This window comes from Mesoplodon bidens, assembly GCF_964165515.1.
Source record: "Mesoplodon bidens genome assembly, chromosome: 4".
Taxonomy (NCBI): Eukaryota; Metazoa; Chordata; class Mammalia; order Artiodactyla; family Ziphiidae; genus Mesoplodon; species Mesoplodon bidens.
In genome coordinates, this window is record NC_138160.1 from 159,092,415 (window position 1) to 159,120,307 (window position 27,893).

General features: G+C 50.8%; 1 protein-coding gene across 1 annotated transcript in view; it reads right to left on the minus strand.

Moving 5' to 3' along the window:
* Window positions 1–4,137: 4,137 nt before the first annotated feature.
* Window positions 4,138–27,893, minus strand: part of ERGIC1 (endoplasmic reticulum-golgi intermediate compartment 1) — a 107,780-nt gene continuing 84,024 nt past the window's right edge. Inside the window, exons 7-10 of the mRNA XM_081231944.1 lie at window positions 24,087–24,147; window positions 19,809–19,909; window positions 17,160–17,282; window positions 4,138–6,065 (exon numbers count right to left, since the gene is read on the minus strand). Coding sequence (XP_081088070.1) covers window positions 5,958–6,065; window positions 17,160–17,282; window positions 19,809–19,909; window positions 24,087–24,147 — 393 coding nt within the window. The 3' untranslated portion in view covers window positions 4,138–5,957. The remainder of the gene's footprint in view (window positions 6,066–17,159; window positions 17,283–19,808; window positions 19,910–24,086; window positions 24,148–27,893) is intronic.

The window sequence follows — 27,893 nt, forward strand, 5'->3', positions numbered from 1 at the left end:
AAGATATTTAGCCTCTTGGTCACTCACTTTCCTCATCTGTGATATGGGAATAATGAGAGTACCCACCTCAACAGTTTGGTGCCAGGATTCAATGAACCCTCAGCACAACGTCTGGCACAAAGTAAGCACTTAATACATGGTAGAAATTATTTCTTTAAAAAAGAAAATGTTTATTTATTTATTTAAGCCACACTGCGCGGCTTGTGGGATCTCAGTTCCCTGACCAGAGATTGAACCCCGGGCCCTTGGCAATGAAAGCACGGAGTCTTAACCGCTGGATCACCAGGGAATTCCCAGAAATTATTATTTCTTAAATGAGTGAATAATAATGGCTAGTTGTATTAGGCTGAGCATTTTACTGTCACACATTGTGCTAACAGCTTTACGAACATTACCTTATTTATTCTGGTAAACAACCCTTTAAATTGTCCTTTTTACAGGTGAGAAAAGAGATTCTGAATGAGGTGGGAGCAGAGGCTGAATGTGATCCACCATGAGATATTCAATAGGATTATTGTTATCTGGCAGCCAATAAGATAATGAGGAGATCCACTGTTATTAACACTGGAAGGCGTCCATTATGTGAGGAAAAAAGTAAACTACAAAATAATGTTAACAGCATGATCCGATTTTGTTTACGGAAGAATATCACTAAAACATTAACAATGATGATCCCTGATTAGTGGGATTATGGGTGACTTCAATTTTCCTTTTTGCTCTTTTCCTTCAGTGGACCTATGAGCATGTATTATTTGTGTAATTAAAACCATGTTGTAAGGGTGTTAAATTTTTGCTTAAGAAGATCCCCAATGTTCAACTTGGCTTTCTTTTGTAGGCTGTTTATTTATTTTTTATTTTTAAATTTTATTTATTTATTTATTTGCTGCGTTGGGTCTTCATTGCTGTGCGTGGGCTTTCTCTAGTTGCGGCGAGCGGGGGCTACTCTTCATTGCGGTGCACAGGCCTCTCATTGCACTGGCTTCTCTTGTTGTGGAGCACGGGTTCTAGGCACATGGGCTTCAGTAGTTGCGGTGCATGAGCTCAGCAGTTGTGGCTCGCGGGCTCTAGAGCGCAGGCTCAGTAGTTGTGGCGCATGAGCTTAGTTGCTCCAAGGCATGTGGGATCTTCCCGGACCAGGGATCGAACCCCTGTCCCCTGCATTAGCAGGCGGATTATTAACCACTGTGCCACCAGGGAAGTCCTGCAGGCTGTTTAAAAGGAAGAAAACAGAAAACAAAAGTACCCTCACTACTTTCAATTCTCACCCACCCCCTTTTTTTTGGGGGGGTAGGGGGGTCGGTTTAGCCTTCTGACAGAGATGACTGTGGCGAGTAAGCCAGAACCATAAAATTCTTCATAACCCTGGAGTCAGGCGGACGTGGGTTTGAATTCCAGCTTCACCACGTGCTAGCTCTGTGACTAAGTCACTTAAATCTCTGTTTTCTTCTTCCTAAAAACGCGGTAACAGCCACCTTGCAGGATTGCTGTGAGGATTAAAAAAGACAAGACCTGAACAAGCACTCCTTGCCTGGCACCTGGAGAATGCCTAACCCTTGGTAGCTATTACTACCAGAGTTGAGATAAAAATAAGTTATTTTGGTCAGAATAAAGTGCATGACCTCATCACCACAAAACTGACAGAAGACAACTGCTGGGGGGCAGGGGAGGGGAGGGTCTTGGGTGAATATTCTCCACACAGGCCCCCTCACATTTCTGGACCGTGACATCTATCTGCTGGAGCAGCTAAGGAACCAGCTTCTTAAAAAGGGATTAGGACCACCAGTGCCCTGGCACATTGAGAAAATGTGTACCTTTGTTTCGGGCAAGAACCAAAAACAAATTTGTGACTTTTAGTTATAAAAATTATACAGCTGCCACTCATGAGGCGCACTGCCACACCCCACTTCTTCCCAAGGTTCACAGCCCCACCTCGACCCCAAGCAGTGTGAGCTGAGCATGTGAGGGTCGCTCCCCACCGAAGCACCTCTACGACTTCACCTCTCCTGCAGCTGTAACACCTCCCCAGGAGAAGTCTTTTTCTGCCTGAACCACCACAGCCCCCAAACCGTCACCTACACCTCTCTGGGTTTGCACCATAAGCCCTGAATGAGAAATCCTCTTGCACGAAAACACTATAGTCTGCACTTGGTTAGGTAATTGAAAGAACTGGTTCAAGGGAGAAATCATAAAAATGACACACATATACCTTAAAGGTTTTACATCAACTTAAAACACATTGGCTCGGGACTTCCCTGGTGGTCCAGCAGTCAAGACTGCGCTCCCAGTGTAACAGGGAAGAGCCAATTTTGACTCCATGTTGGATCTGTTTCTTTGACTTTAGCCTTTGCTTTTCGTTGCTTTTATTATAATCATCCATAATGGCCTGCCTCAGGGAACCCTACCCTGTGAATGGCTGCAAGAAAAAAGAAACTAACACATCCCCTCCAGGAGGCTGGCCACTCCAGGAGATGTTCTGCAAGACCCATGGCCCTTTTACTTGACTTCCTCCTCGCCTCTCCCTCTCTTTGTGCCTTTTTACTTTACTTCCCTCTCTGATTCTATAAAAGAAACTGGCATCCAGACCCCAATAAGATGGTTTTTGGGGAGACTCTAGTCCACCATCTTCTCGGTCTGCTGGCTTTCTGAATAAAGTTGTATTCCTTGCCTCAACACGTTGTCTCCCTAGTTATTGGCCTGTCGTGCGGCGAGCAGAGTGAGCTTGGACTCGGTAACACCAATGCAGGGGGCCCAGGTTCTATCCCTGGTCAGGGAACTAGAGCCCGCATGCCGCAACTAAAGATCCCGCATGCAGCAACAAAGATCCCTCGTGCCACAACAAAGACCGGTGCAGCCAAATAAATAAATAAATATTTTAAAAAAAGAAAAAGAAAAAAAACCCCGAAAAACCCCACATTAGCCCATCTTTTGGCCCTGAGCAAGGCTTTTCATTGAGAAACCTCTGCTGGAGTTCTTCATTTTCCTTCCATAAACTATGTCCTTACATAAACCAACCGCAGACCAACCGCAGGGCTCCAGGTTTCGTTTTCTTTAACATGGTGGGAGAACTTACTTTCAATGTGAATGCAGAATCCTCAAGGACTCCCCCACCCCAACTCTTTTCAGTTGCCTTATTCACATTGAATTCGTGGGGTTTTTTTTCGGCGGGGGGCGGGTAGGGGCTCAGTACCCCCTGCAGTGGAAGCGCAGAGTCCTAACCAATGGACGGCCAGGGAATTCCCTGAATTCGGTAGCATTTTGAGGAGGGCGTGGCAACTCACCTTTATCAGGTCTCTCCAAAGTATTCAACTTAGTTTTACTAGACTCTTTCATTTTTCAGTCATATTTCATTGGTTAACTAAGTCACGTCACATCACTACAGCATAAAGCACAGCTGGTACAAACAGGGTTGGGAGCGCACCTCATTGACTGCCGGTGGGCATATGCTACCCATCACTAGCTTTGAGTGTCACAGTAATTCAAGTATCGCACAGAATGTTAAAGAGAGAATGGGGAGGGTCAGTGAAGAGTTTCTCGCAGACTGGTTTGCTCTCACATTCATCTCTGACGTGCTTATCCACGTCCGTGCTGTTCCAGTGAAGGCCTTGAAGGACTGAGCAGCAGGAGGGCAAATGTCCATGGAAGTCCCTTTCTCACAGCTGATGGTGGATCTCCCTTATTCTATTTGGGAATACCTATACGGAACAACTACCATTTTTGAAAATCCACTATGTACCACTTTCCTGCATACATGAGCTTGTTCTGATCCAGTATAACTTATTTGCACCCATTAAAGACTTAATTTCTGCAACAGCACCATGAGGTTAAGGACCTGGCCTGAGGCTACACAACTGGAAAGCGAGCAGATCAAGTTAACACAAGGTTGTAAATCAACTATACTTCAATAAAATAAATTAAAAAGAAAATCGCAAGTAGCAGATCAGGGGACATTCTGTAGGGATTCAATAAAGGAAGGACTGAATCCAAGGGGTCCTGACTTCCTGATCATGCTCACAGATCTTCTCCACATTTCCCAGTTTCTCTCCTCTAGAATGAAATTCTCCTCTAGAATGTTCTGACTGTGATCCCAGCCTCCGGGCTACCCAGTCACAATCAAGTCGAAAGCAACACACAGCAATATTTCTGAAAATCAGCCTTTTAATCTATTTGAACCCAATGAGTGGAGAAAGAACTAAAACATTTTTTTCCCTTGAGATTTTGTTTATAAGAATAATGGGTCAGAGGTGTCTCTTCCATAGGAAACTGACATCCCCATGTCCTCAAGAGTTGTTTTTTTTTTAAATGCATAAACATGGGATTTCAATTCACTTGCATGCCACACATTTCCCCACCCTGCCCTGCCCACCCTCTACAGCCACACGTATTCACACACCCAAGGGGCTCCTTTCTGTAACTGGGGAAGAGAATGCAAAAAAAAAAAAAAAAAAAAAAAAATCCATCTGAGTGGCCACAGATACCAGAAATACCCAAATGCAGTTTACACTCACATTCGTCAATTCATATGCAAAAGGGGAAGCTTTTCTAATTGGAATCTAGAGTCAAAAATTACAAACGGCAGAGACTTGAACCATCCACAGAGATAATTTAAAAACGCCTTCCACTCCCCTTAATTACACGCCCCTTAATTACAAAAGTATGCAAACAATCTTGATATAAATGGAAAACAGGTGGGCGACTCTCTCCCTGGGAAGTGGGGGGCATACCTGAAATTCCCTGGGTGTAATTCATGCCTGGACCATTGCCCCTCCCTTTCAGGACTAAAGGGGAAGGATGGCGGTGGGGGGAGCAGTGGGGTAGGAACCCACCCAAGAGCAAGTGAGGAAACAGTGGAGCTGCCCCAGGAACCAGGATGGAGTTAGTCTGTGGCCAGCCAGTGGGGAGCTTGGTGGGGCAAGTGGGCCACAACTGGGTTGCAGAGAGGTCCAAGAGCTATGCACCCTTGGGAGCCCCGAGGGTGGACATGCTAAGATGGGAATAGGGCTGGTCTGCTTTGCTTCCCCCACCTAAGGCCTTGGGACCGACGGCAAGCCGCCTGGGAGAGGCTGAGACATGATTATTTTAGGGTCGCGGAAAAGGATGCTTCCCATCTGGACATAAGTGCACAAACCATGTCTGGCTCTACAAGGATGACTTCCCAGTCACAGCCAGCCCCTCCACCAAGCCATGCTGTGGCCACACAGCACGGGGGCTGAGGCACATTGGCAGGGGGTTCAGAGGAACAAGATGAAGAGAGAGGGGAAGGGGAACTCGCCACGCACCCAGGGACCAGTGGGCAGACTTGAGTCTACACAGCTGCTGCCCAACAACTGGGCATCTGCTTCTGGGGAAGAAAAGAAAGGGGTGGGGGTGAGGGCCTTGAGGCCTGGGCTCTAGGTCAGGCAGGAGGGGATGGAGCAGAAGCAAGGGCTCCATCTACAGGGCCACGTATCAGGGGCTTGCCTGGCAAGTACCATTCTTTGTTGAAGGCACCAGGTGGGAGGTACCTTTGGGCAGCCTGGTCCAAAGCCCAGAGCCCAGGTCTGCAGGCTGGCTGCCCAGGGGAGAAACCAAGTGATTAGTGGGACCAAACAGTGGGGAGATTGTCAAAGCCTGGCTGAGAGCTGGTCAACATAGATTCTGAGCTGCTCACGCAACAGGGGAAGGACTGCAGTTTTCCCAGGAGTGGTCTCCAGCATTCCCGAACCTTCCCTGCCTGACTCTGGTGTTGGGGCTCCTCAGGGAAAGAAAGGGGCACCCAGACTTCAGGCAGTGTAATTCATCTACAGTTAAACATGGGGAAAAGAGGTAGCTGCGAACCCGTGAGCCACCCCCTCCCTCCCCTCACCCCCACTTTGGGATGCAGACAGATCCTGGGCCAGATAGAGGGCAGGAGGAGACGGGGCGCTGGGGACAGGGCTGGCGGTCTCCCTGGGTCCTCGGCCATCGGGCCAGGCGGGTCGTCAATGCATCTTGCCCAGCTGGATCTTCTTCCAGGCCTCCGAGGCTGTGAAGATACACGAGTCCAGAATGCCGGCAACAGTGAAGGTCCCGCCGATGATGGCACAGATCTGAAAGGGGTGAGGGGAGGTCAGAGGTCAGCACTGGAGGGAGCACCAGGCCAGACCCCTCCCACCTCACGAGATGATGAGCTCAGCAAGTGCAGACGCTCTGCCCCATTAAGCCCACCACGTGATAACCAACAGGGGCTGGAACATACTCTGGGCTCAGAAACTCCACTTGTCGGATGATGAATGAAATAATAATACAAGTAACCATTATCAGCTCCTTTCGTTCCCATATTAACCTTCTGAAAGGAGGGGGGTTATTAGACCCATTTCAGAGGTGAGGAAACTGAGGCTTAAACAGGTAACTACGTTCACATAATAAGTAGCAGAGCTGTGACTTGAACTTGGGCATGTCTTCGATTCTGGAGCCTGTGGTCTTAACTTCTACTCTAAATTTATCAGATATTTACAATCCCATTTGCAGATGAAGGAACGGAAGTTTAGAAAGGCAGTGCCACTGGCCCAAGGTCATACAGCCAAGAAGTGGCAAAACTGGGACTTGAACCTGGGTCTGACAGGTCCAGGCCCAGTGCTGCCAGTGACTGAGGAACATCTGGGGTGGGCTGAATAGGCAGCGCTGGCCTGGATGGGCTGGAGTGAGAAACAAATCTCCTCTCACCCTCAGAAGCTTGTACTGTATCAGTGGGACGGGTAGTCATCAAATAATCTTACCGATAAATGCAAAATTACAACAAAGGCAAGTGCTACAGAGGAGAGAGGGGCCTATGTTGCTACCAGAAATCTTGTATCGGGGCACAGTTTCTTATGGCACTATTTACTTTTGGGACCAGATAATCTTGGTTGTCGGAACTGTCCTGTAGTTTGAAGGACGGTGAGCAGCACCCTGGCCCTCCACCCATGAGACGCCAGTACTACCTTCTCTTCCCTGCTGTGACAACCGAAATGTCACATGGTCGCCAAACATTGTCAGATGTCCCCTGGAGGTCAAAACTGCCCGATTAAGAACTGCTGTTGTACGGGGATGGTCACGAATGTCACCTGTATGCCTGTACTTCCTCACTTCCTGCCACTTAATAATATAAGAACTACAACCAAAGAAACAGCAGTTACACGGCACCTTTCTGTGCCAGGCACGCTTTGAAATGCTCATGCCTCCCACCTCACTGAATCCCCAGGCCAACTCTAGGAGGGAGGTACTATTCTTATAACTCTAGTACAGCCAGGGAAACTGAGGCACAGGGACACTCAGTCACCCGTCCAACGCCATGGTAATGAGTGGCTGAACTGGAGTTCAAAACTCTCAACATGGGGCTTCCCTGGTGGCACAGTGGTTGAGAGTCCGCCTGCCGATGCAGGGGACATGGGTTTGTGCCCCGGGCCGGGAAGATCCCACATGCCGCGGAGTGGCTGGGCCCGTGAGCCATGGCCGCTGAGCCTGTGCGTCTGGAGCCTGTGCTCCGCAACGGGAGAGGCCACAACAGTGAGAGGCCCGCGTACCGCAGAAAAAAAAAAAAAGAAAAAAAAAAACCTCTCAACATGGCCCTTTGCTGCTTCCCAGGCATGAAACAGCCCACCTAACGAATTATTCACTTTGCTTTGAAGTTGTCAGGACTCCACTTGTGATGCGTCAACATAATGCTATGTTTTCCTCAAAATTTTCTGGCCTACCTATGAGTTGCTTTCTGGCACCATCAAAGAACCAAAGCGCATAAAAGATTTGCAAGGAAACTTTAAATGTATTTTTCCCCTAAAGACACACTTTATGTCGTTCATAAAAACCAATACCACCCACCAGAGGAAGGCACCTCTTCTCTCATGTACCCATGGGCCCAGAGAGGGCAGTGGTCTATCCAAGGTCACACAGCAAGTGTGGGGCAGAGCCAGGTCTGTCTGCCCCGAGAGCTCTCACTCTTTCTCCCTTGCCACATTTAAGGGGCACTTAAATGACCACAGGTCTCAGAAGAAGCCAATCTGGGCAGCCCCGGAGGGCCCCTGAGGCCGCCCTAGAGGTCCCCTCGGAGGACTCTGGGAGACATCAGTGCCATACTGGGTCCTCTGGTGCCAAGCGAACAGGCCAGGAGACACAGCAGAGGCAAGAGGGAAGTGTGAATCGGACCGGCGTTTATTGTTAAAATTATATTTCCAAGAGATGAGCTAAGCGGAGGCCTGTGAGGCCCCAGACAGAGCAGGTCTGTACGGATAGGCTGTAAGTAGAGCAGCTGGCATTCCAGTAATAACAGCCCAAGAAACCAGAGCAACCCCCCAGAGAGAGAGGAGGATGGGGGGCGCTGGGGGGATTATTATGAAGTGTTTTCAGTGGGCAAGGCCTCTCCCCGCCGGCCTCAGAGCATGACGCAGGGCTACTTTTCAAGGAGGGTGACGGCAGGGGAGCCGGGTTATTTTGGTAGAGTGGATCAGATGATGGGCGATTTTATACCGCAAAATGCTTTTAGAGCTTGGATCAGAGGATAGGAAAATGTGACTTAAGTGCAATGGAGCAAATAATAAAAAAATAAAAAATAACCACACACACACACATATCTATATTCATCTACACGCTTTGGAACCTGCGTGTGCCTATGATTCACATACACCTGGCACCCAAACGGAAGCCTCCGTTCACTGGGCAGGCCTGGAACAGAAGGAGACACAACACATTCACTGAGGTACATGAGAAAACACAGAGCTGTGGGGAAACTGAGGCCCTGGGACCATGCAAGGCGCCAGGCAGCTGACCCTGTCTGAGTTACTTACAGGGTGCCTAAGGCTAAGGGGCTCTTCAGGAACCTACTGTGTGTGTCTACTGACATCACCCAATGCAGCTGCATGTCCCCCATTATTCCACGTCTATTCAAGGTGCTGGTCACTGGTCAATGGAGGGGGAATTCTGGCATATTCAGTGGGGCGGCGCGGGACTCCTCAAAAGCTGAGAGAAATCTAGCAGCCAGCTTCATGCTGCCACAGCCCCCCGTTTTATTTTGTCTTTGGCGTGCCTGACCTGCTCACATCTGCAGATGGTGACTGGTGTGAGGTGAAGCAGGGGTCGTGAGGAGAGGGTCCTGGGGTGCTCCCAGGCTGTGGCGTGCCCTGGATTTTGACAGATGGTAGCCACAGAAACTCCCAGCACCAGGCAGCTGCCACATCTGGACTCATCCCAGAAGGTGGTCAGTTGTGGCCATCCCTTATCCCGAGAAGGTCACGGTTTCTACATTCTGAAACGCAGGGAAATAAATGTAGCCACAAGGTTGCACCAGAGGGTATGTCTCTGTCTTTGGACTCAGGCTCTACCTTGGTGGTGGCAAGATGACAGGCTTCACCACATTTGGCTGTTGGGGGCGGGGGGGGGGTGATGACCAACCACAGATGTTAGGAGGCTCTTGAGAAGAGATAAAGAAAGGCCTGGTGGAAGGGAGGATGGTGACTTGGCATCTCCCTGGCGTGGGAGGAAAGGGCCCAAGATGAATATAAATGAATAAAAAGGAAAACGGAGCAAATCATGCCCACGACACTTGGTTTCCTTGCGTGTTGCTCTGTATGCAGAAGAGCTAGGAGAACCGGGCCTCCATGGTGTGCAGAGACCAGGAGGCGTGACCCTCCTCAGGGTGCACGGCCAAGGTGGGGTGTGAAGACTGGGGAGCCCACAGTGGCCTTCCTGGCTGTGGCAGCAGGAAGAGCTTGGAATTCAGAAGCCGAGTCGTGGCTGTCGCTTTCTAACTCTGGACTTGGGAGAGCCTTCCTGGGCCTCAGTTATTTGATCTGCAAAATGGGAAAACTGTCCCTACTTTGCCAACTGTCATACTGCAGGCAATGCCTCTGGAGTGCCTAGCACTTAGTAGGTGCTCAGTAAATGGTACCTAATCTCATCTTCCAGGTGACTGGAAGGCTCCAACCTTCTTGCTAAGACCTGAGATTTTCTAAACCTCTCTGAGACCCACTCTAAGGAGAACAATGGGTAAAATATCACTTATTCCCCAGACCAGGCCTTTGGGTCTCAATTTCCATTCTCTACCTGGCTCTTTAAGAAGAGGACAAGCCATTCATGGAAGGACAGGATGGCAAGGGTGTCCCAGGCACCACAGGCAGATTCTTTACAGCTGCTCAGGTCCCAAGCCCTCCGAGGGCCCATTCTACAGAGGGCGTAGCTGAGGCCCAGACAGGTGGGTTTGTCCTAAGAACATCCGTGGGGGCAAAGCACCTCAGGCCAGAGGTTGTTTCCAGTCTTCGGCCAGGCAGGGAGCGAGCCCTCACCCCCAGTCCCCTACCCCAACCCTACTGCTTAAAGCTCGCTTTCCCGACTGCCCCAGGGAGAGAAGCAAGCAGAAGAGCCCGACCCACAGCAGGCTCAGGACATGTTCACTGAGTCAAGGAGTGTGTGTGTGCGTGAGTGAGTGAGTGGGAAAGAACCGACAGAAGAGTCGGTGAGGGAGTGAGGCAGTGAATGAATGGACGAACGTCTTAGAAAAGGAGTAGAATTCCACGCCCCAGGCAGGGGGCAAAGGTGACTCACACAAGGGGTGTCAGCCCAGGAGCTGGGGGTGTGGAGGTGACTCAGGATGCTGGGCCCACTTCCATGGCTCCCTGAGCCTCAGTTTCCCAACTTTTACAAATGGGAAGGCTAATCCTCACCCCTCAGGACTGCCCCGGGATTGCCCGTGTTACACATCAGCCCTTGAATGCCTGTTCCCTTGGTCCCTGGCTGCTGCTATGCTCTTGCATCTCCCAGCTTTGAGGCAGGGGGACAACTTCCGGGGGAGAGGGTGGAGGACGGGAGAGCAGGGCCGCTGAGTCAGGAGGGGCCATCACAGCCGGGACCTGCAACCCTGCTCTGGTCAGCAGCCCCAGCTCCAGAAATGAAGACAAGGACCATTTGATATGCGGGCCCCAGTGAGTCGGGGAGAAGCACATTACTTTGCTTTCATCAGAAGTCATCAATAATGCCCCTCTGTTCTTACGGCGAGGCTTCCTCCCTGCGGCTCCCCCAGCTTCCCGACCTTCCACTGTGGGGAGAATGAAGTCAGCTCGTCTACCTTGAAAGGAAGGTGTGTGTGTGCTCCCCTGACATTTTAATCACGGCTCTTGACTCCTTATAACATGGAGAGGACAAGTTCCAACCACACCAGCTGGAGGACTGAATCCCTCTGTGTTCCACCAGGCTCTGGAGTAAACATTCCTGGGGGCGGATACCAGCTCTGCGACCCTGGCCGGGAAAACCAGTTGACCTCTCAGAGCCTCAGTTTCTCTCATCTGTGAAATGGGGTCCACTATGAGGCCCTGTCTAGCTGCCTGATGTACCACCGTTAAGTGCCCCGGCACTGCTCGCTCACTCTCCTCGTCCAGTCGGCCTTGCTTGAAAAGCTTGTGCAAAAGGCACAGTGTGAGGAAATAAATAATGAATCGGAATCCCATCAGATGCCGGCGGCAGCAGACAGGCTGGAGCCTTGGATGAGAACACCGGGGCTGTGGCTGGGCAGAGGTGGAGGCTGTCGTGGTAGGGAAGCTGATGACTGGGCCTGGGAGAGGTGGGGAGGTGGGGAGGTGGAGAGGAGAGGGTGTGGTGGTCTCCAGTCAGTGGTGTCACGCCTGCCAGACTGCCCACTTGCACCCTTTAATCCAGGAGCCTGGGTGCGGGGCCGGGGGAGAGTGGAGGCCTTTCCCTGCCATTTTTACAGTGGCTGCAGCTGCAAAATACCCACCGCCTCCTCTGAAAACACCACCTCGGTGCAGCGTCTACTATGTGCCAGGCCTGAGATGGCACTCGCTTCTGCCTCCTCATTCATTCTTTGCGAGTAAGGGCAAATGGGGTGCGCTCCATTTCACAGGTGAGGAAACAGGCTCAGAGAGGGACCCACTTGTTGAAGGTCACACAGCTACCAAGTAGGCAAGGCTGACGAGCATCCAGGTCTGGGAGGCTGCAAAGGGCCTGCTCTTTCCTGTCCCTCCACCCTGCTTCTCCCCGACCTGAAGGCTCCCCTCAGCTCCCACCTGCATGCCTGGATGGCTTCTTTATATTTTGTTTTCTCGGCTCTCTTAAGTCTTACATATCAAATGTCCTAAAGGTAAGGGGTCTCCCTCAGGGAAGTTTATGAAGTGAGACGCTGTGTGGCTGTAAAAATAAGTGTAGTTTATAAAATGGAGCCCGTGCCTTTCTAATATTCCTTATTCGTCTCAGAACCTGCCCTAGAAAAGCAAGTACCAGCAGTTCCTGTTCCAACTGTGATATCGGTGTCCAGACTCAGTTGGAGCAATCAGTCCCTGGTACACAACCTTCTGGAAGAACTAGCTTTGCTCAAACGTCCGGAAGGACCAGAACGGAAGTGTTTTTTTAACATACACATTTCCAGGCCTGAATAACAGGGCAGCTAATTTGGGTTCTGTTCTGCTCCTCAGATAATAGAATTGTCTTGTGGGGAGTGGACCAAGGTGTACACCCTCCATGTGTCTGCTCACTGTTTCACACCCAGTTATCACCTGCCCGGGCTATGCCAGGTCTGGAGAACAGAGGTGACTGAGAGCCAGCCCTCGTTCCTGGAGCTCACAGTCTTGGGAAGAGAGACACACCGAGGAAAGCCCAAGTAGGAGAGAATGGAGAGTCTGAAGTGGCTGTTGTATCAGTCCAGCTACCAAGCTGGTCTTTTCCCAACTCACACAGTCTCAGACATAAACCCTTCTCAGTTTTGTCTCCTTTCAGTTTTTTGGTTTTGTTTTTAACCATCCTATGTGCCCCCCACTCCACACACCTGCTGCCTTTTGTCAATGGAAAATCTTCACAGGTGCCCAAACAGATGAGTGAAAGGTAATCAGATAAGGGCAGGAAAACCTGCGCACCGCACCACCAGCCAACCAGTCTTAAAGATGGACAGTTTGCTTTTTTTTATGGTTTGCATGGGCGTGACTGTGATTTTATCACACATGCTCATAATATTGCCTTGTTTCCTGCTATAATATTTCTTCTTGATTCCCAGGACAGACGTCACTGTATCAAATGATCCTGGTGTTCTAACAAGGGCTCCATGGCTTCTGGGGGCTCTGTTGTTGGAACATCCTTGAGAGCCCTTGTTTTGGAAAATGAAGGCTCCCAAGCTGGTGATGGGAGGATATGGCAGAGGCAAGTCTGGGGGTCAAGTCTCAGCCTTGACTTTATTGGCTGTGAGATCTTGGAAGAGTTTCTTTACCTCTCTGGGCCTCAATTAATTCATATCTAAAACAGGAATGATATCATCTACCTTGGAGCGTTCCTGGGAGGGTTAAAGGAGAGGACTGTAAAATTACCTGGCACCTAGTAGATGCTTAATAAGTGCAGCTATATGATCACTTCTTTAAGCAGCTATCCCTTTTATATTTCTAAGCACCTACATCCAGGCCAAGTCCTGTGCCGGACGCTAGGGACACAGAGGTGAGTCAGGCCTGGAGCTCATCATAATCAGGCCTGGCAACTATGAAATGCAATCTAAACTTTGGGGGATTATTTCACTGGCAAGGAGCACCTCGAGGGCAGGGATGATGTTTAACTCAGCTATCCCTGTTATCCAAAGGGGGCATGTCATCATCATCAGCTGCTACTTTTTCGGGGACAAAAAATGTCATGGCCATACTGACCCAATTTGGTACTTGGTGACTTCTGGTTGCTCCCCCCAAACAGAATAAGACACACACAAGGAAAGTGATGTGACACCTCCAAAGCCACCCGATCTGTCACCACCACCCACTTGAAGGCCATCTCCAAAAAGGGGCTTCAGCAAGTGGCAGGGGTAGGGGACAAATGTGCATGTGTGGGAGGGGGCACTTTGAAAGGGATCCCTTTCATGTTGTTAAACACCATCTGTTTTATTCTCTCAGTGGTGGAATTTTCTGGAACAGCACGAGGTGGAGGTCTGAGCAAGGTGCCCTGGGTGTCCAGAGAGGAGTGCGGGCAGCCTGCTGGAGGCTTCCAGGAGGAGGGCGTCCCCTCTGTTCAGGCAGGGCATGAAAAAAAGGTCCTTTCCAGACCATAAGAGCCTGGAAGGGGCAGCCCCGACTAAGCCAGGTACTTGTTACTTAGAATGCCTCTCTCCTCCACACCCATTCCCCCGCCCCTGGCTGCACCCACCCCTCATTCCAGCCCACCCACAGCTGCCGCCGCAGCCCTGCGGCCGCCACATGACAACATCCTGGCCTAAGCCCCCTCTTCAGCAGCCCCTCTGAGGAGCTATTTGCAGAGGCCCCCAATGCACACAAGTGTTTGATTTCATAAAGAGAGAAAGAGAAGTCACAGCAGGTGCCTCCACTTCCATCCCACCTCCACCCTGCCTGGCGAGGGCTCCCGGGGGTCTTTGTGCTTGTGTGTCTGTGTGCAAGCGTCATCCCCACATCTGCCGCCCTGTGACAGGGGCCTCTGAAGCTCCACAATGATGCCATCTGCCAGGGACAGCCGGCTGGCTCACTCTGGGCTGACCCCACGGTTGTCATGGTAACCAAAATGGCAGCATGGGGCCTTCAGAAAAACCACCAGGCTAATGATGTCAGGAGGTTCCCAGCAGCACGGCCCCCACTCAGGTGGAGGTGGGCAGGGCTGGGGTGCAGGAGGGGCTGGTGGCCAAAGGAAGGAGGAGAAGGCCTCTGGGTGATGTAGGACGGGCTCCTCCCCTGGGATTTTTGGGACCTCCAGCTCTCAGAATTCCTTCCCCACTGAAAGAAGCCACATGGCCTTCACAAGACACGCTATGTTGGGCACCCTGGCATGTACTATTCCCTTTGCTAAGACCCTCTCTCCCTCACTCACCAGTCTAAAAAACGTCTCCTCACCCTTCAAGCCCCATCTTGGGGTTTTCTCTGAACCTTCCAAACAGAAGGGAGTCTGCCACTGGGGTACCTGGTGCACAGCTCCATCGGAGCCCCTGCTGGATGGGACTGCAGTTCTGTGTGCTCGCCCATCTCCCCCACCAGCTGGGGAGCAGCTTAAGAGCGGGGATTGCATCTAACTTGCTATCCCTGCTGCATAGCACAGGGCCTGGCGCATGGTAAAGCTTAGCAAACATTTAGCAAATAAATGAAGTCGCTTCATTTCTCAGCCACTTGCCAAGGGATCTCAACACTCAGAGCCTCAGCTGTCTGGAATGCAGGGGAAACTGGAAGGGGGCCATGAAGATCCTTCCCGACCCTATACTGAGGTGTGGGCACAGGGGTTTCTCTGCCACCATCAAGGCCGCAGACCCCAGGGCCTCTGAGATACAGACCACACCCACACAGAGGTACCTCCTTGTGTCTTCGCTTCTGTCCAATTTCGGGTGTGCAGTAAGAGTACTGGCTGAGAATCAGCGCCAAGACCCATTTAGTGTGCTACCCTGTGGGGCCTTGGGTAGAATCACTTGCTCACAGATTCCCTGATTTGGAGGCAAAGGGTTAATATGTATCCCTCCAAAGTGGCTGACCCCATTTACACCTAGTATACACAGGTCCCCTTGCTTTGCATCCTCCCAATCTTTACAGTGGCAGGTCTTTAATTTCTGCCAATCTGATAGGATTGAATTGGGTTGTTTTGAATCTCATTCCTCCAATTTCTAGTAAACTTGGGCATCTTTCCACTGCCAGTGTGGTCTCTTCTGTCAATGGTCAAGTCCTTACCTATTTTCTTTTTGGTCACTTTTTCTTACTGATTTGTAGAAAATTTTATTTTAATATATAAACTCTGAAGCATACTTCTTCCTTATATGTGTGGCAAATATCTTCTCCCAATCTGTGTCTGGTGTTTTAGCTTTATGTTAGGTGCCCTTGGTCAATCAGAAGTTTCAAATTTTTATGGAGTCAGAGAACAGTAAAAGGCCATTTTCAGGCTCATATAAGCACCAAATTTTGACACCCTTTGTATCCACATGGCTTTCTATAATTTCAGAGCTTCCCTTTCGTAATCTGCTTTGAGTCCCACGAGGCCCTGGGAGGTAGGAAAAGTGAGGACTGTTATTCCTATTTCATCAATTATAAGATGGAGACCTTGTAGTGGACATCTAGCCTTTTGGCCGCCTAGCATCCAGTCTTTCCTCTTCTGGTAACTGGCCTCTGATTTTTCTCTTGGGGAACCCCACCCCCTCGTAATCTTTGTCCTTGCAGTCTGGGTGGGGCTGGCCAACTGGAGCACACCATTCATTCTCCAGGCCACAAGGATAGCATGGGACCTGAGCCAGGCCAATGACAGTGCCATTCTATCCAAAACTTGGGGTAGGATTACTGAGAAAGAGGTACTTTCTACTGGTAAACTTTATGTGAAAATGAAGCCAGTACAGAGGAGAGCAGGATGAAGACAGACCTGTTCCAGACATTTGTACCTGGATCTAGCCATACCTGAAGCCCACTTATCCTTCAAGCCAGCTTGATGCGGGGTCCTGTCTCTTCTGTAACAGAGTCCTAATACAGACCTAGTCAGAGCAGGAAATGAAAGAGCCAAGACTGGACACCTAATTCTGAATCATTATTAAAAGTATGAAGAGGTAGAAAAGCAATTTCTAAATCTAAGAGGGAGGGAAAAATCACCTCATCTCTTCCACCTTCACTGACTCTGGCTTACCGAATTTCTCCAGGCCTCTTGGTTGGAGCAGGGCACTGTGACCTGGCTGTTATGACCCCAAGGACATTTTCAATGGGAAGCCAGGATAGTACTTGATAGAAATAGTCAGCATCAAAGAAAACTGACATCAGCTTGAAGCTGCGTCACAGAAGATTGCACGTGGTGGAGACAAGGCAAAAAAGAAAAAAGAGAACAGGCAGGAAGGAAAGAAAGAAAAAAAACCTGACAGTATCAGCAGCTAGAGTTAGAAAATAAACATGGAAAAAAATGAGTGAAATCTTCACTGTAAAACTTACACAGAAAAGGATAAGCCCCGCTAAGAATAACTTCCATAAAAATAAAAAACTGGAGAAAATCAGGAACATCTAACTGAGCCATATAAAGATGGAATTGCTTAAGGAACGACTGAGTGGCATTCCCATCTGGAAAAGAGTTTCTTGATGAAATGCCATCGATATTGATGTGCTTCTGATGACATTTCTAAACATCCTAGAGGTCCCAGCCTTGTGTGGACAGGCTGAGCCCCTAGCCCTGTGGGCTGCATCCTGCTTCTTGGAGAACCGGTTGGGATGCTCACAGCAGGCACCCCGCCCACTCACCGTGGTGATGAACCTGTACAGAGGCTGCCGTCTCTCCGTGTACTTGACCGTGATGGGGCTTAGGTCATAGCGGAACCAGATGGCGGGGATGATGCGGCCAGTGTGGCTGTAGGCGACGTACTCCTGGGGTGGAAGAAGAGCGAACAGGGGTTGGAGATGTGAGACTCAGGCTCAAACCCTGTCGCATGGGGGATGGGGGGGATGGGTGGCAGAGGGTCCCCAGAAACCCACAAGAACGGGCTCTTCTCCCTCCCTCCCCCTGCAGAGCCAGGCTCCACGGACCCCTCCTCTCACATCCTTCCCCCCAGTAACTCTGCCGTCAGCATCTGGACGGCCACCATTCACTGGGAGCATTTTGCACCCTTTGGGCTGCTTGGAAATGGACTGCATGACCTTGGAAGCAGCACCAGAATCAAAATAGGAGAGCAGGGCTGTCAAAGGACAAGTGTGAGTGGGCTCAGTTTGAGCAAAGGCCTATTTCTCCCTTCAACTCCTGGGCCACGCAGAATCCATTTGTTTATTCAGTGATAGTTCACTGAGCACCTCTCCTGTGTGCTGGCCCCTTGCTGGTTGCTGGGGACCCTGAGGGGAGTACGCCCTGCCGCATCCCCAGAGGGACCCACAGTCTGGAGAAGGAGGCATGTAAAAATATGTGCAATACTGCAGCACCATGAACGAATGGCCCAATCTCCCCAGAGGTGCCTGGACAGCTTGGCAAGGAGGGGACAGTCCTCATGACATCCTGAGGGGTGTGTGTGTGCGTGTGTGTGAGAGAGAGAGATGTGGGGAGTAAGCATCTTCAAAGAAGGAACACACAGAACTGGAAAGTCAGAGGGCACAGCCCCACCACAAGCCTTCCTCAGAAGGCACTGGCCGGGACTCCAAGGATGCCAAGGGGCTGAATTAACAGTGCACCCACTTCAGGATGCTGAACACCTCTCGGTTAGTCTCATCTGTCCTCAGCAACTGGAGACCAGACTTTAGCCCCAACCCCAAATGCTAAGGCCCAAGCCCTGCAGCTTCTTTAAGGACAGCCCTGAAACTTGCCCCCTCTGTTGGATTGCCACTGGCCCCGATGGGCGCAGCCTCACGCGCTCACAGTGCAGGCCAGGGCTGAGGCCGCAGAGAGAGCTGAGCAAGCTGTCCTGGCTGCTGGGCCTTTGCCAAAGCCTCAAGGGAAGGAGCCTTGGGCAAAACAAGATCAGCTTTCCCCAGGGAGAGCTCATGGGGCAGGGTGACTGTCTGGGTCACAGCCCAGAGCTCAGGGACAGAGGAAAATAATAAAAAATAGCAGCAGTAGGTACCATTTGCCAAAGCCTTCTTTGTAGGTTCGGTGGTTTTAAAAACACTGCCTCATCTGACACCGACCTTATGAGGTGGCCACCATCCCCGTTTTACAAATGAGTAAACTGAGGCACAGAGCGGTTATGTGACTTGTCCCAGGTGACAGAGCTAGTGAGTGACCGAGCCAGGTTTGAAACGCAAGTTTGCTCCACAGCCCACACTCCTTCTGTTCACACTGCCTCCACTTTCTCCCATTTGTCAGATGCCGTCAGCACTTGAGGGTTCCAGTGAGATGCCCTCCAAGAAACAGGACCCCTCTGCCTCGGAGAGTGACACCAGAGCATCAGTGCAGGTGGAACAGAGTAGAGGGACCCCAAGTCACCCAGGAGAGAGTAGCTCCCGGCCTGGCAGGCTCAGAGGCCCCTGGTTCAGACGGAACAGGTGATGTGATCAAGAGACCAGGTTTTGGAGCTGGAGGAGAAGCTGGTTCTAATCCCCATTCAGCCATGTTAGAGCTCCAGGACCACCTCTCAGTGCCTCAGTGGCCAAATCTGTAAAAGGGGGACAATAATAGTCCCAATGTCAGAGCTGTCTTGATGACTGAAAAAGATGATGGAGGTAGAGAGCTTAGCATAATGTGCAGCCCATGGTAAGTAAGCCATAAATGATAGCTACTACTCTTACTATTATTATTATTAGAGCCAAACAATATATCACCTTAAGGGGTCTGGGCAGTCCTGGAACAGAAAAAGAAGGAGAGTCCTGGTGTAAAGGGGTCTATTGGGGGTGCCTCAACCAATGGGCTTCAAGCATTCATGTCCCATGGCAGGGTCATTTCCAGGGAGACTGAGGCTGTCTTGGCTTGAAACCACTGTCTGTCACCCCATTCTGCTGGCTCTGACTGTGCTTTGCTTCCCACCAAGGCCTGCCTGCATCTCCGTGAATTTGAGTATTGAGGTCCTGGGACATACCTGTTAACCAACAGCCATCTGGTGTAATTCCAGAGCCTAATGATTCTGGATAACGAGCTTGTGCCCCACGAGCCAGAGCATCTGTCGTGTGCTAACCAATCAGGGTCCCGTGCCTGAATGATCAGGGCCAGATACAGGGCGGTGGAGATGTCTGCAAGCCCTAGACCTTTGGGACAGGCCACCTGCCTGCTCTTTCTCCAACAGATCACACCCTATGTCCCGGTTCGATTTCTTCCCCTTGACTCTGAGACTGGCCTCCCATCTTTACCCAGGGTAGATCACCCCTCCAGGAAAGGCCCGTTGAAGGGAATCAGAGGAGATCGCGCCCAGACACTTGTCACCGCGGCTCTCAGCCAGCAGAGGGCGCGATTGCACGCAGCTGCCACCCGTGTACCTTGTTGGCCACCGTGTACTGATAAGAGTACCGCTGCTTGCCACTCTTGTCCTCGTAAACCGTGGGCACGATCTTCAAGATGTAGTCGTGGGAGGCGAGGGCTGCGGGAAGGACACAGCAGCATGAGGCAGGGGGACGGGTACTGCCCGGCCGGCAGCTCGTTTCAACCCTAAACCTGCTTGCCATTGCGGGGTGTGGGGAGGTTCTCAGTCTGCACAGTTTCACCACCAAACGACCCCTCTTCATTTCTCCCTTTGGGCACCAGGAATTGAAAGACTCCATCGGTCAGGATCTTTACTCCTGCACTGTATATAATGGTAAATTCTAGTAACAACCCTAATGTCCATCAACAGGGCAGCTGCTGAGGAGGGGGTGAGGAAGAGTTCACTCTCCAAGGGGGTATCATTGAGTGCAAAGAACTAAGTTAGGGACCAGGGTGAATAACATGTTTCCATGTATTGGGGGCAGGGAAGACTCACTCCTCTACCTGCGTGAAGAATTTTCTGAAAAGATGCCCAAGAAACTATTAGCGGCTTTAGCCTCTGGTGGGGGGCGGGATAGGAGGCAGGATTTGATAAAGGTCACATTTTGTTGTGCACCCTCTCATCCTGTTTGAATATTGTTACTTTTGGAAAAAACTGGGTTCAAGTTTTAAAAAAGAATCCACCAACCAGAAAAACTGCACCTATCTATAATGACTGATTAATTTCTTTCCCCATTTTCAATTAATGGGAGATTAGTTCTTCCTCCACCTGGTCCTGTCATATTCCACTGTAACTCTTACCCCTTCCCCACTGGATGGGGGAGGCTGCGGAGGGCAGGGACTGAGCCTTACTCATCTCTGTGTCCCTAGAACCCTGCGCAAGGCCTGGTACGAAGTGGACAGTGGCAAATGCCTATTGAATGAATGAATGGATGGAGGGCTGACTGGACAGAGGCATGAATAGAAGAACAGATGAATCAGCTTCTGATAAGCATGAGGTAACCGGAATCAAACACTAGGCTGATAGAATGCTGGCCCAAAGCTGCTAAATAGCATCCCGGGAAAGGTGATATTCCCTTGGGCCTTCTGGGATGCTGGGAGAAGCTCTCAGACCCCTCTATTGTTGCCTTCTAGAATCTCGGGTCAGGGACCACGCAGCTAAACAACACAGAAATTCAGGCTTGTGGGCTCTAATCCTGGTCTCCTGGCTGAGTCAGTCCTGAGCCCTTGGACTCATCTTCTGTGAAAGGGTAGGGGATGTAGATGGTGTTCACAGCCTCTTCCTGCCAACACTGTGTCTTGGTAAGGAAAGGGCGGTGTTTCTTGAACCCTCTTGAGACCTGACTCCTCTGAAAACCTGGGGAAAGTCCTGCAGCCTCAGGGCTAAGCCCATGAAGACCCCAGCATCCCTCTGCTCAACCCCGCCGGTACTCAGATTTCAGGAGCACTAGGGCCACCCAGGATTTAAAAGGCAGACACCCGGGCCTCACCCCAAGAGTTCTGTTCAGTGGGTCTGGGGTGGGGCTCAGAATCTGCATTTTAAGCCAGGAGCACAGAGACCACACTTGAAATACGGAGTTCCAAATGCCCATGGCCCTGCGTTAAAAACCTGAAGGAACGAGAGAGTGAATGCCTTATGAAAATCACACCTGTAATAGTTCTGTTCAAATTTATAAAACACACAGATGATTGTAAAGAAAAAAAATATCACCCACAAAGCCACCTTCCACAGAAAATTGGAGATTCGCATTCTCATGTATACACTGCTAGACTTCTATTCATACTTATATTTCTATTTCCCTAAACATAAATATAAAACTGGATCATACTGAACCTTCTTCTGAGAACTGAACACCACGGACACTGTTTCAGGTCTAAGATACAGCGTAAGGTCTACAGCATTGGTTTTATCCATCGCCATATCCCCTTGCACAGAGCCTGGCACATAGCAGGTGCTCAATAGCTGCTTGCTGCCTGAACACCAGTGAGGTTCTGACACATCACAGTCACTGCACTCATCCCCCAGCAAGGCCATGCACAGTGTGCTCAACCAGGCCCCTGGGGCCAGACACTGACGCTGTGGCTCATTTTCACTCTTATTAAACAATTACCTAAATGACCATTATTTTCCTAAATCCTTGCACACTCTCTTATTTGTTTCCTTAGCTTACTCTCCTCTAAGTAGAATTGATAACTCAAAGGCAATGACCAGTTTTAAGGCCTTTGGTACAACAGAGTCACTGCCAGTATCTTCAGAGTGGTCTGTGCTAGGAAGAAAAACAGGTGTGTTGCTAGGCATGGGGGTTACTGTACAAAAGGTGGTCAGGGAGGGTCTCTCTGAGGTGGTGGCATTTGAGCTGAGACCTGAATGACAAGAAGCAGCCCCCCATGGGGGACCTGGGAGCAGAGGGACAAGCGGCGGGGACGGGGTGGGGGGGTACCAGGCTTGAGAGCTGAGGAAATGAGAGCCCGCTCTACCCCGGCTGTCTGGTGCATCTCATGCATCTCTCTTTCCACTGAAGCCAGCCTGAGATGGCTTTCGTCAGTAGCCCGGGAGCAGGAAAGGTTTTCTGCCCACACCCTCCATCAGCTTGCACACCCTGGGGCCTTCCTAGCTTGATCTTCTTCCAATATCAGGCAGCTGAGAGGTCCAGGCTAACTGCAAGCAGGTGGGGACAGGCCCCTTGGGACAACACGCTGCCCGCACACAGAACCACGATGAACAACCCCACCATAAGAAGAATCGTCTCCCTCCAGTATAATCAGACAGCTGCGTGAAAACCAGGGGGCGCAGTTACACACTGACACACTGCAGGAAGCAGCATGAGTGGGTACGGACCCAGCTGGGAAGCAATACGGTAAATCTAAAGCAAGTCTTGTAAATATCAGAGGCGTTACTGCAATGGTGAAAAGGTAGAAACCACAGACATTTTCCATGAAAAGACAGTGCCTTAAAGCACAGCAGAGCTGCTAGATGGGCAACCGTGCCTCCATTACCAGTGGAAAAACTGTACACGAATTGTGGTTATGATATAACACCAGGCACAAAAATCAGAAGGTAAGCTGCTTGGAAAAAATGACTTCTGCTCACGGGCAAGGATTCCCAGGGACACGGAGAAGTGAGAAGCTTGATTTGTTGGGGCAGGTCATGGAGGATAGTTCTCTTTTGCTTGGATTATCCCAATTCCATTCCATGCTTAGACTGGTAGAGAGTACAGGCACACCTCGTTTCATTGCTTCACTTTATTGCCCGTCAAAGACACTGTGGTTTTTTTTTTGTTTTATTTTATTTTATTTTTTTTTTTACAAATTGAAGGTTTGTGGTAACCCTGTGTTGTCAGATGATGGTTAGCATTTTTTAGCAATAAAGTATTTTTAAATTAAGGTATTTACATTGTTTTTAAAGACAATGCTACTGCACACTAAATAGACTTCAGTGTAGTATAAACATAAATTTCCTATGTACTGGAAAACCAAAAAATTCATGTGATTTGTTTTATTGCAATATTCACTGAGGTGGCCTGGAACTGATCCCATAATGTCTCCGAGGTCTGCCTGTGAATGTATTTTAAGAAATGATTAAGGACATATGGGTGAAAAGGTGAGCTCAGGTGAGGAAATAAGAAAAGTCTTGGTAACCTGTCCTACAGGACCCAGTGGGTGGATCCGCTTGAGCAGACAGACCTCCCAGGCCCATTCCGTGCAAGGCCCCACGTGCATCTGCACAGGTGTGTAGGTATGTGTGCTCTTCTGCAGGTCTGTAAAGACGTGGCCTGCTCTTGAATCTGGGCCAAGGTGCCAGGGAGCCCAGCAGGGAGGAGGCTCAGGGAGGGGCCATTCGTGGGTGGGAGGGGCTGAAGCAGGAGGAGGGGGTGGGGTGGGGGGCAGCCCAGGTGGCCAGATCTGGCTGAGCCACCCACAGCCCTGTTCTCACGGTGCCACTTGGGGCCAGGATGAATTCTGGCTCGGTCACCACTCCCTGTGGGATCTAGGGTGATTATCTCAACTGACCACAATTCTGTGGCAGTAACGAAAATAATAATGATAACATCCAGTATTCATGGAGCAGTGATGATGTGCCTAGGCCTGCCACGACAAGTCACTTTTCTTCCCTTCTCTGTGAGATGGGGATAATTCCACTTGCTCACAGGCTAGCTGTGGGAATGAAGCATTAGCAGGTTGGCTTACAGCGAGGGCTCGGCAAACGTTCCCTCCCTCTCCACCCCGCTCCCTCCCTGCTGCACTGGGAATCTTGGGGCAGAAAGCTGTTCCCAGTGTGGGTACAGGGTACATACGGTTGGAGGTGAGTCTGTCTGCTCCCCCGAGAGCGTTGAAAGCTCCGTGGACGTTCTGGACCTGTGGAGAAGCACAGTGAGGGACTGACCCCAGGATACTACCACCTCTAGGCTTGGTCCTGGCTGTGGGAGAATGGCCAGGTGCAACCTGGTCTAGGGACCTTACCCGTGTGTAAAACAGGGATCCCGCATGGTCTGTCTCGTAGAGACGTCGTGGGGAGCAAGATACAGACGCGGCAGAGGCCTGACACATGGTAGGCACTAGTTTGCTTCCCGTCTTGAGCACTTACTATGAGACACTCAGTCCTGGGTACTTAGCGTCATCTCATTTAATGCCCCTAGTGATGGACCATGGGCCCACTTTACAGAAGAGCAAACCAAAGCTTGGAGAAGCACCAAAATTTGTCCAGCATCTCACAACTGGTAAGTGGCTGAACTGAACTCTGATTTCAGGTCTGTCTGACCTCAAGCCTACATGGAATGGCTCTTTCCATTAAGGCACAGAGAAAACTCAAGCAAAGGTAGAGCTGGGTCTCAGCATGCTCCTCCTGAAAGAGGACCCAGGGCTGTTGGCCTCCGACCCTGTCTGCTGTGGGGAACATACAGCAGTTGTGAAGACACTCCTCCTCACGGCAGCCGGCCCAGCTGTGTCCCCCTGGCAGGGGCTGAAGGCCACGTCCCACCTCTCCTCTGAGGACAATGGGAAACCAGGTCAGCCTCAAGGAGAATCTAAAGCAGGACAAAGTATGCCCAATACATGGAGCATGTCATCATGGGCATGGTTAACAGGGGCTGCTGGGGTAGGCATCCTGGAGGGCTTCCTGGGGGAAGTAACACTGACACCAAGATTTGTAGGAATGTGGGAAGTTAATCACGCCAGTAGCTCATGCAAACACATGAGTCTGGAGACTGAGAAACAGAGCCCGTGGAGCCCTAGAGAGGAAGGGGGTTAGGAGTGGAAAGGGAAGAGGTCAGAGAGGTAGGAGGGGACAGGCTCCTGCAGCGAGGGCCGCTCCAGGAACAGTGGGTGACCTGACCCTGATCCTGGTCTCAGGTCGCTGATGTTTATCGAGCACTTAACAGAACTGCGCACTCTTAAGAAGCTCAGAGGAAAGCTTGTCCATTGCTGCCTCGGGATTGACTATCTGAAGGCTTGGTTTCTAACCCAAGAGGACAGTGGCTGTAGAGGCAAGAGGGCTAGAATAGTCCCTCACATCGCTGCATGTCAGGGTTTTATCTGACATTCATTTGTATGATTATCTGATTCATTTCTGTCCTCCCCTCTAGACTATACAATACTTCACGTGGGCAGGGACCACGCTCATCCTCACCGATATGTGCAAGACCTGGCACATAGTAGGTGCTCAATAATTACCTGTTGAATGGATGATGAATGGACAGATAAATCCTCAGCTAAGTGTTCTACATCTTTAAAAAATCCTATTTCCGCCATAAGAGCCAAGCAGAAGGCTATCACTGTCCTGTTCTATGGCAGCAGACGGCAATGCAAGGCTGCCCTGCTCTTCCTCTCTTCTCCTCCTGTCCCCTGGCCTTGGATGTAGCCCTTTCCTCACCTCCCTACCTGCAGCCTTGCCTCACGGCCGGTCTTCCACATGGCAGGTGGGTGCTCTTTCTATGACACCCACCTGCCTGGGCCAGCCCCACCCTCCTTTTTTTTTTTTTTTTTTGCGGTACGCAGGCCTCTCACTACTGTGGCCTCCCCCTTGCGGAGCACAGGCTCCGGACGTGCAGGCTCAGCGGCCATGGCTCACGGGCCCAGACCGCTCTGTGGCATGTGGGATCCTCCTGGACCGGGGCACGAACCCGTGTCCCCTGCATCGGCAGGCGGACTCCCAACCACTGCGCCACCAGGGGAAGCCCCAGCCCCCACCTTCAAACCTATCGTGGGTCTCTCGCTCCACCTAAAACTCTGCTCCGCCCCCCCTCCAGATGGACTCTGCTGAGCCCTCTCTGCTGACTCTGATGAGCCTCTGGCATCTCATGTACAGAACATCATTCTGATGGTCATGGACACTTGCTGATCCATTTTTTCTGAAAGTGACCTTGAGGGTCTTTTCTATGAAAATGACTGGTTGGATGTGCGAGAGTGGGTCCTCTAGGAGAGGGGTGATATGCAAGACTTCCCTGTCCTGTGCTTGGCCAACGTCTTCTCACCCTTTAGCACGTGGCTTAGATGTCACCTCCTCAGGGAAGCCCTCCCTGACCTCCCAGGCTTGGGGGTACCCCGCCCCCACCTCCACATCACTGTCCCGAATCCTATGCTTCTCTTGTCCCTTGGAACTATGTTTATTTACATTTAATCTCTTCTTTCCTTGAGGGCAAGAATCCTGTATAGTTTATCCACCGCTGTTACCCCAGAGCCTTGCACAGAGCCTGGCGGAGAGCAGAAATTTTGAGGGGGTCTGATGAATCCATGAACCTATGAGGCACAGTCAAAGAAGACCCGGGGCCAGACACACCTGGTATTCAAGCTATATGACTCTGGGCAAGTTAGTGAACTTCTCTGACCCTGTTTCTTCCTCAGGTAAAATAAATGCCACCCAGCATCCTTCAGGGAGTTCTTGTGAGGGTTAAACAAAGGGTCATCTAAACACTGCTCTCTAGGTGAGAAAGTGCAGGCTTCAGTGCAGGCTGAAGAGGTCGAAAGTTCCCATAAGGAAGGATTGTGGATTCTGGTGGTGCTGCCAGTGAGTTGCACGGCCCTGGGTCGTGACTCTGGTCTCAGTCTCCCCATGTGCACACTGGGGTTCACAGTGCCTACCTCCCCGGCTATGTCGAGGATCTGCTGAGCTGGTGGGTTGCAAAGGCAACTGGGGTGCTGCCCAGCGCTCATATATAGAGGGCCCTCGGCCCTCCACCTGCCTGTGGCTTGTCAGCTCCCGTCCCACTGGGGTGGTGAGCACCCCACGTCTGTCTCTCCCATGGCCGTGTGAGCCCCTGTGGGCCGGCAGCATCTTACCCTGCAGGGCCTGGTGCAGAATGAGAGCACAGAGGACAACTACAATGGCCATAGCTCATTTCACTGACCGGTTACTCTGTGCCAGGCAATTGTGCTAAGAGTTTCATGTGCATTAATTCATTTTATCTTCACTACAATTCTATGAGGCAGGTACAATTGTTGTCCCCATTTTACAAATGAGATAACTGAGGCTTAGCAAGACTAAATAATTTCTCCAATGTCAGACAACTAGTAAGTGGTGGAGCCAGGATTTGAACCCAGCAAGGCAGGCTGGGGAACGTCCACACAGCAGTCCCTTGGATGGAGAGATGGGAGGTGTGCATGTGAAGCCTGTGTGAATTCACCTGCAGGAAGTGAGTCCACAGTCCCAGGGCAGGCCATGCTTCACTGAGTGTGTAGACAGCAAGTCTGGCCCAGGGAGACTGGGCCTTCTCTGTTCCCAAGCACCGTCTCCCGGAGGAAATTCTCTGGGGCCTCCAGAAAGGCTGGGAAGGCGATGACCAGGCCACTCGGGCTGGGCAAAGGTGCCCCGGGAAGGAAGCACAAGCAACACGAAGGGAGAAAGGAGTGAGAGAGGGCACGGGAGGCGGCCCCCGCGGTGTGGCCCGAAGCCAGACTCTGATTCAGACCCAGGCTCTGCACCAGGATTTACCCTCTCGGTGCCTCAGTTTCCTCATCTGAAAAATGGAGACAATATATAGTATCTACCTCTGGGGCTGCTGAGAGGATAAAAGAGGATCGTGCTTGTGAAGTAAGCTGCTCAGCACGCACAAAGCATTCAACCAGCATCAGCATTCCTGCTGCACGTGGACGTATGCAGCATGTAC